This window comes from Cryptomeria japonica, chromosome 1 (genome assembly GCF_030272615.1).
Source record: "Cryptomeria japonica chromosome 1, Sugi_1.0, whole genome shotgun sequence".
NCBI lineage: Eukaryota > Viridiplantae > Streptophyta > Pinopsida > Cupressales > Cupressaceae > Cryptomeria > Cryptomeria japonica.
Window position 1 is genome coordinate 309,913,822 of NC_081405.1, and position 9,470 is coordinate 309,923,291.

At 36.6% G+C, this 9,470-nt stretch overlaps 1 protein-coding gene across 1 annotated transcript; it reads right to left on the reverse strand.

Annotated features, from left to right (window-relative positions):
• Nucleotides 1–872: 872 nt before the first annotated feature.
• Nucleotides 873–1,814, reverse strand: LOC131049714 (cytosolic sulfotransferase 18-like). The gene has a single exon (XM_057983780.2). It carries the CDS (start codon nt 1,812–1,814, stop codon nt 873–875), a length of 942 nt encoding a protein of 313 aa, XP_057839763.2.
• Nucleotides 1,815–9,470: the final 7,656 nt, after the last annotated feature.

Genomic DNA, 9,470 nt, shown 5'->3' on the forward strand with positions numbered 1-9,470 from the left:
TTTTTTAATATGGAACAAAAAGTATCTCCATAAAAAATGTTTATTTATTCTTCATAAGAGGTTTTTAAATCTTATTAAAATTGAAAAATCAATAAACATCCATATAAATTTATTAGTTTATTTGTATTGAAAATATAAAAAAGTTCGAATAATAAAAAATTTAATTTGAGGCATATATTTGAAAAATGGAAATGCAATATGTATTTAATTGTAGAAATAAATTACTTTCAAGTAGCTTGAGTATTTCTATGATCAATAGAGAGATCATGGAAAATTGTATGTTAGTTAGTTAGATGTTGTTATTTTAAAGCTTGCATTCTTGATGCGTTGCTTCATTATATATGGACTATACCAAGAAGAGGTAAGTTTATCATTGTTACTAGTGTAAATAAGAAACCTAATATGTTGATATGCTAATGAATGACACAATGCCAATGATATTAATGACTTTCAATTTTTTAAGAAAGTTAAACTTACATAGAAATAAATGATACATAAAATCAAAATATATACAATTTGCAATGTTTATTTAAAAGATAAAAATAAAACCAAAATTTTATAAAGATAGATTAAAAATAAATAAAATTACTATATGTTCAAATCTCACACTTCCACTAATATATTCAAATCACACACTCCTAATGACCATGGAGCTCTCGTATGAAATATTTTTACTGCCACAGGGGAAGGCCTATAGAGTTGTACTTCGTAGTATTTGGTATAATAGATAGATCAAGCTTTGTCAAAGTAAAAAAAGACAAAAGAGTACATATTCGTTTACTCTAGAATACTTTATTTGCACTCTTCAGACAAGGTGGACACACACCGAGCACTAGAAGGTACACACAATTTGATAAGACGGTTTCTGTATGTCAGAGTTCATACTTGACGAACAGGCCTGCTTCTTGGAACTTGTTTTCTACAACCAAAACCATGCGTCTGTTCATTTCTGGGGTGAAATGATTCTTCCAATCACCCACTTCACCTTTGCGAAAAAGCTCTCGATTGTTTAACTGGACATTTTTGAAATTCAGTTTGCCACTTGTATTAACATCTAGAGTGGAAGGAGATTGAAAGCTGCACTGACTGTCAATGCAACGAATGTCTTCCTCTGTCAAAGAACATTGCCCCAAGAAATCAGATATCTTTTTGATGTGGTACAGAGAATCTGCCTTCATATCCTCGTATGTCAGAAACAAGATGTTACTTTGATTCCTACTCGGTTTCCAGTAGCTCAAGACATGATCAACAAAAGGACCATAGAAAGAAACACCGTTACAGAATGAATCGAAGAATACCTCCTTGGAAACAGGACCTGTCGTTTCACCATTGAAGAGAGTTTGTAGCGCAGGCAAGAACTTCCAGTGGGAAACGAAAGTGTCCCTGGGATTTCGAACGATATAAATGATTCGGCAGCCCAAAGAAGTGACTTGAGGTGGAAGAGCAGAGTAAGGAAGATGGGTGCCGAACAACCTTGGCGAGGGCATTTCTTGAAATACAGAGGAGGCATTAAGCAATGATCGGGAGTCGTAGCTTACTTCTAAGTGGGGAATCAATTCATGAGCATTCCCTCCCTTCAAAACGTTGCCCTTGCTTTTGCTCATAATACTGGCAACGATAGCTTTCACCCAGGTGGTTCCCGTCTTCACTCCTGAGCATACAAACACATCGTCCTCCCGTGCTGTGAACTGTGTGTACATGTTCATCACACCTCCAAGGATTACGGGCTCGTAGAAGAAACCATCATGTTCAACAAGTTCAATTCCATACGGGCTTTCTGATCTTCCACCACATGGATTGAAGGGTGTTGACATATTGAAACAAAGGATGCAGAATGTATGAAGAGATGAGTTGCAGGTTAAGAAAGCTAATGATAACAAAGAGAGCTATGGCCTATCTCTTAATATAAAGATAAAAATACTATTCTGGAAAGGGACGTTCGATAATGGAGCAGGTAAACTACAGATTCATGGTTTATTATTTTACCTTATAAAAATCAACTACAGGCATCGATTTAAGGACACTTCAAAAAATTTCTCGCGCAACTCCCAATTTGTATATTACGTATGTTTGTTTACCGTATAAAAATTGTTTACTTGCATTGATTGAATGACACTTAGGAAACTTCTCGCATGCGAAACGAGACATTCTTTTTTTTTTTTTCATTTACACCTTATTAAAATAGTCCACTTGCATTAACTGAAAGACACCTCTAAAAAAACTTTTCACATGCGAAACATAGTTTCGGAAGAGAAGAATATTAAATACGTTATTTCCCCCATCCACTTATTCAATTTGAAGAAAAAACAAAACAGAATTATTTGCCCATCCCATATCTTATAGATTTCTTGTTTTATCATCTTTACCTTGTCACAATCGCCCATATCTATTGGATGATAGACCCCACATGGTAAACATTGTACTAGCTAGGAAAAAATATTGTAATTGCTAAACTCCTTTTTAACGAATCCAACTTTTAATCCACTCATCACAATTTATTTATAATATAGTGTTAAAGAAAATTATTCCCCAATCTCTTGGTAATTTACACATCGGGCAAACGTTTTACTCTGATATTTATTCATTCTATTCGAGATCTAACTAGTTAGATAAAATTTGGTTTAGAATTAGATCTTAATTTATATAATTAAAATATTAAATCAGATATGTGGTAGAGGTTATTTAAAGATTAAAATTAAATTATGAAAAATTATTGATATTTATAATTATTAGGAACTAATCATGAATTAAAATTTATTTATCTAAAAATAACAAACAAGAAGTTAATTGTCTATTGAAAGAATATTCCCCAATCTCTTGGTAATTTACACATGAGGCAAAAATTTAACTCTAATAATTATTCATTACATTCGAGATCTAATGAGTTAGACAAAATTTGGTTCAAAATTAGATCTTAATTTATATAATTAAAATATTTGATCACATATGTGGTATAGGTTATTTAAAGATTAAAATTAAATTATGAAAAATTATTGATATTTATAATTATTAGGAGTTAATCATGAATTGAAATTTATTTATCTTAAAATAACAAACAAGAAGTTAATTGTCTATTCAAAGAATCTTCCCCATCCAAGATTCAATATCCTTCTTTGTAAATAATTGAACTTATATTATTTAATGTTTCTTGTGAAGACCAATATACAAAGGGAATTCTACTTTGTTTGTATATGTAAACAGAAAACTACGTTTTTTAATCCCGTTTACTTTTGAAGATAGAAATAAACAAAACACACACACACACACACACACACATACACACACACACACACACACGTATATATATTTCCATATTCATATACATATAGATATACATATACATCTATATATGTGTGTGTGTGCATACATACATACACATATACATGTATGTATACACACACACATCTATGTATCTACATGTGTATGTATACATATACATATGTATATGTGTGTGTGTGTGTTTGTGTTTGTGTGTACATATGTATATGTATATATCTATATACATATATACACATACATTATTTAGTAATCAAGGTGAAATCATTTACCTTACATTATTATTTGATCCTTTAATTGAGGAGAAGCAAAGTACACTTGATAGGTGCACATAATATGCTCTTTTTAATATATTCATGGATGTAATTTGGTAGGTTAGTACACAAATAATATGATATTATTATTATGATGATAGATCAAGAAAGTGATAACATGATGATAGCATAAAAATTAATGATTCAAGAAAGGGGCATCATGTCCTTAGGATATAGATGAATATTCAATTAGGATGATAGGCCTAAAATTAATAGATTTTTCAAGAGGTAAGTCAATGGTCAAGGTGCATTTGTTGATGGAGATCTAGGATTTGTAGAATATAGATCTTTGAATTAAACTTGTGGCAATGTGATACATGTTTAATTAGGTGTAAGTGTAGGTGTTCTAACAAATTTCAATTTCATATGATTTAATTTAGTTCATTTATACATATTTTCCAATTCCAATTTCATTGTAACAAAGAAAAAATATTCAAGTATTGGAATCTTCTATTAGGATTGTAGTTGCATGAATTTGTGTCCCAATATTAGGTAATCAAAATTTGAGATCTTAGTTTACATTTATAGTATAGAGTCTCATTTCCATACAACCCACTTTGTAAGGGTTGGGACGTATTTCCCTTTTAATATAAAAAAATATATATGTATAAATATAAACGGTGTAGCCCCATAAATGTCATGGTGTGAAGATCTAAATATGGTTTCCACATAAGTTTTGTGTATGGATAGGAAATAGGTTAGACAATATAAAAAATGTTAAGTGAACATAACTAAAAAGGAAATATAATATAGTACTATATATTCTCTTCCACCCACTCAACAATATAGCATGCTCATGCAACTAAAGAAATGTTCTATAATATGGTATATCCAATGAGATATTTCTAGAAACTACTTGATATTTCACTTAAAGATCAATGATAAACATATCATAGTACCATAAATATTGTTTCACATGATTTTTCAATTTTTATCTCTTACAATGGACATACAAAAGATTTTGTGTGTCATGGAAGGATTACAAACATAGGTTGGTATGAAAATGCTTGTATATCCCAATACTTATCATAACTCTTCAATGTACAGAATTAATATATATCCCAAACACATCCCAATTCCCAAGGCAAGTATCTCACTCTCATGCTAAGTGATTGTTAAATTTAGCTATGAAGCCATCCAAGATCGGTGTGATTGAAGGAAAGCAAGACAAGAACCCAAAGATGAACAAACACTCAGCACTCTCCTAACACTAAACTAGACTCACAATCTTATTTAGTGTTCTCCTTTTGCATAGGGAGAGGTGAGGGCTATTTATATAAGAAAATACGAGCATGTAAAACCAAGAGGAGTAATAACTCCTTGTAGCCCAAAATAGGAGGGAGTTTGGTGCAGGAGCACCTAAGGGTGAGCAAATACCCTTTTCAATTTTGGCATAAGGATTGGTTCAAATCGATCAGGTTTTTAATAGGGAGCTTGGAGTGCATGTTTTCGGCAAGACTTACCCCGGTGACACCGCCAACATATGAAGTACTACCATCAGCTATCGAAACAACTGGTTTCACCCTACCTTGATAGCCCGATGAAGTCACCAATGGTTGGAGCGAGTCAAAGTGGAACCATCGGCTATCGGCGGAAGTGTTTTCTACCTACCTCGATGATCCGATGAGGTCGCCAGCGGATTGGAGTGAGTGGAGTGAGTTCAAGTGGAGCCATTGGGTATCGATATAACATGTTTGATGCTAACCCGATGACCCGATAGGAAGGCATACGGTTTGGAGCGCACTATCGATCATCGGTATTTAACATGTTAGGAGATACATCGATAACCCGATGGGAAGGCATAATGTGTGGAGCGCATCATCGGCTATCAGAACAACTGGTTTAGAGATACACCAATAAACCGATGGAACAACATGTTGTTGGGAGCGCACCATCGGACATCGGCGTGAGGTGTTCAATGCTACACCGATAACCCAAGGAGGAAGTGTGCACTTTGTAAACTGTCATCGGTCATCAGAGTGAAGGTTTTGATGCTATCTCGATGAACCGATGGATATACAAAGTCAATTATAGTCAGAAACCGAATTGTGTCGAGTTGAATCTCGTCTGTTAGGAAAGATTCATGACATGTCTAGGAGGCTATAAAAGACCCAATGGGAATTTTCTAAAGAGGTTAGAAGGAGGTTGGATTGGGATTGTCGGATGTGTTGATTCCATAGGAACAAACTTCTTTTGAATAGCAATGTGAAGATCATTTTCTGGTTTCTTTTCTTAGAGTTAAATTTGTGTTTGTAAACTATAAATAATGGCTTAAATATTTAAATGCCAATGTGATAGTGTAGATGTTAATTTTCTGTGTTTTGTGAGTTCAAATTTTGAAGTCGTGCCAAGCTCGGCTCTGTAGATAAATTTGTCTTTCTGTTCTTGTTTTTTTGTTGGTGACAAGCAATTATAACATGGCTCTGTCTTGATTCTCCATCATGGGATCCACACGACCATTAGAGGTTGTCAAGAAGAGCCAGCCATGTATAGTAGAGTTCTACTTGTAGCAGACCAGGGAATGGCGTCGGTCGTTTCAATAGACTGGCCCTAGGTGAGCTTGATGATAACCCGATTGGGTATCAGTGACCAAGAGGAATCACTTGTAGGCTAGACCGGAGTCTAGGATATTAGCCTTAGACCAGGGTGATGGGAAAGGCTTGGGATAGACTAGCCTAGTCTATGCTCTTTGATCTTCTTCTTGGATCACTAGGTGTTCCAACCACACCCTAGGGTCTCTAGGACTTCCCTTTCTTGTGGGATTCCTTGACCTTTCCCAATCCACCCACCAACAACAAGTGATTCTTCTCCTAGGCTCTCACCTACTCACAAGCTTCAAAAACTCTTACATAGGCTTATAAGGGTTTAACTCTTCCTACACCTTCTCAGGTCCTAGCAAGGATGGGATAGGTCTTCAAAGTGTTTCTGCAATCACTCATGTTCCCCCAAGAGGTTTTGACATTCCTTCTTGTTACCGATTTCACTATTTTGCTTTTTTCCTACAAAATAAGGCTACAAGGAATGAGCCCCTATTAGGCCTCCATTCTGAACTTTTAGGGCCTCCACCTGCAAGCGATGCCAAAACTTGGAAAACTTCCCAAAGGCACTGCTATTCATTTGTCAAAAGCTCAAGGAGTTTCCTGGTTTTGGGACCCCAAGTGTCCGTACACTGCCCTAGGAGAAATTAAGGGTTTTTAAGGGTTTTTTATGCCTGCTAGGGATACAGAGATGGTTTGTTGTCTTCACCACCTTGTCTGGATTGGTGGAAGCTCCTCCTTCTCACCAATGATGCTCAACACACCCCTCTTCAACTCCTCCAAAGGGTTCCTCCTTCCTTGTCCTTCCTTGCTCTCACGAACCTCTGCAACCTTGACCCTTCCTAGCTGGGCACAGTCCAGTCTCTCCTAGGAGTGGGTCTTTAAAGGGTTTTCCTGCATTTTCCAAGGCCCTGCTTCCTATAAGATACTATACAGGGTCTTTAATCCTATACCCCATGGTTTCATGGTGTTTCCATAAGTGGGATAGGAGTTACCAACCCATTTGCACAAAACAGTCCAAAACTGGACAGTGAAGAAGAAATTACAAAATATTTACAAAGCACACAAAACCTACAAAACAAACTTGATCTAAATGCTCAAAATGAAAGTATTAACACTAAAAAAGACTCTCCACATAGTTTAGTTTCTAGAACAATCTATTATCAATCCTTCAATGCTCCATTTGTGCCGACTGGCAACAAAAACTCAGTCACAGTCAAGGTGTTTCTCCTTTGGCCGTACAATCTGACATCCAACCACTCATTTTAGGGTTTGCAACAATTTATAATGTCTTTTCCTCAGTTTTTGTGCCAAGGTTAGGGTTCCCAATGCCAAGCTAAGGTTATGACCAATTTGGTGGAAAAGTTGCTTAGCAACTTTGAAAAGTTGTCATGCAACTTTTTGCAACTTTTAAGCAACTTTTACGATGTTGCTTTTCTTGGCTTTTAGGCCTTTATTAGGCTATCCTCTGGACACAACCATGCCAAAGGGACCCCAAACTCATCAATAGGCTCACATTCCCTCAACTCCAAGAGAAAACTCAACCTAGACTTGTGAACCTAGGACCTAAACTAGGACCTAAACAAAACCAACGAGCTCTTGGCTCTTATTATATTTACATGGCTTCATAAAGAAGAAAAATCACAACAAAATCAAATGGTGGGAGCCCTTATAAGGGTGCTCCTGCACCATACTCCCCCTCTGCACAGAACTAAGGAACTAGGGGAGAGATAAGAGCCGGATCAATACCAAGTTTCTTGAACCTACCCTCTTGAACCCAAGTGGCTTCAGACTTAGGTTGACCTGCCCACTTCACCAAGTGTTCCATGTAGACCTGGTGTCTAGTAGACTTCTTCACCCTTGACTCCAAGATCTGCTCTGCTATGGGCTGCTTCACTTGAGGCAAGGCATTCACATCTAAGTCCTATAGCACCTTGGCTTGATTCCCAGTCTGCCCTACTATTTCACCTTTGTATAATACCAAATCAGCAACATTGAAGACTGGTGATATAACCAAATCTGAAGGAAGATCCACCTTGTAGGCGTTCTCAACATATTTGGACATAATTTTACAAGGTCCTACCCTCTTCATTTGCAACTTAGTAGGCATGCCCCTTTGTATTCTAGCTTTGTTTAAATGGACCATCACATAGTCACCCACTTTGAACTGAACCTCTCTCCTTTTCTCATCCACTTTAGCTTTCATTTTTTGAGTAGACTCTAGGATGGCTCTCTTGACCTGTTCTTGTACTTCCTTGATGTTTTGGGTGAAGTCCTCTTCTTGCCCACTCTTCATCTCCATTGAACCAAGTTCTCTTAGTTCATACACCCCTATAAGGTGTCTGCCATAGACAACCTCAAAAGGACTCCTTCCAGTGGTCCTATTTACACTATCATTGTAGGCATACTCAGCTTGTGGAATAACTAGATCCCAAGTCTACCCATACTCCTTTGTTAGACACCTTAGCAAGTTTCCTAACACCCTGTTAATGACTTCAGTTTGACCATCAGTTTGTGGATGGTAAGCTGAGCTGAATGATAGATCAGTTCCTAGTCTTCTCCATTAGGTTTGCCAAAAGTGGCCCATGAACTTAATATCCCTATCTGAAACAATACTTAATGGGAGTCCATGAATCCTTACAATCTCCTTAAAGAAGAGATGTGCAATATAACTAGCATCATGAGTAGTTCTACATGGAATGAAGTGGCTCATCTTAGAAAACTTGTCTACTACCACATAGATGCTATCCATACCTATCTTTGTCTTGGGGAGTCCTACCACAAATTCCATGCTCACACACTCCCAAGACCTATTTGGAACCGGTAATGGCTGATAGAGGCCTACATTTCTTAATCCTCCTTGTGCCCTTTGGCACACACCACATTGCTCCACATACCTTCTCACATCCCTTGGCAACCTAGGCCAATAGTAGTATCTTTGTACTAGATCCAAAGTTTTATTGGTTCCAAAGTGTCCACTTAGGCTTCCATTTTGTTTCTCTTGTATGAGATTTTCTCTCATGGATCCTCTAGGGACACATAACTGATTGCCTTTGAACAAGAGACCATTTTGAAGAGTATAATCTGCATAATCACCATAAAAATGATTCTCAAACTCCTTCCAGACCTTGTAGGTTGATGAGAAGTCTTCATCTTCTTCATAGAGATCCTTGAAACCTTCTATCCCTATGCTCTGCAATTGCAATGCTTGGACAGTCAATAACTTCTGGCTTAAAGCATCTGCCACCTTGTTGAGCTGCCCCTTTTTATGCTTGATGGTAAAGGTAAAGGATTGGAGGTACTCCATCCACTTCAAATGTCTATTGCTAAGCTTCTCTTGAGT

Bases quoted from the DNA above. Each gene is read 5' to 3' on its own strand.
- LOC131049714 (XM_057983780.2), bottom strand. From the start codon at position 1,814: ATGTCAACACCCTTCAATCCATGTGGTGGAAGATCAGAAAGCCCGTAT.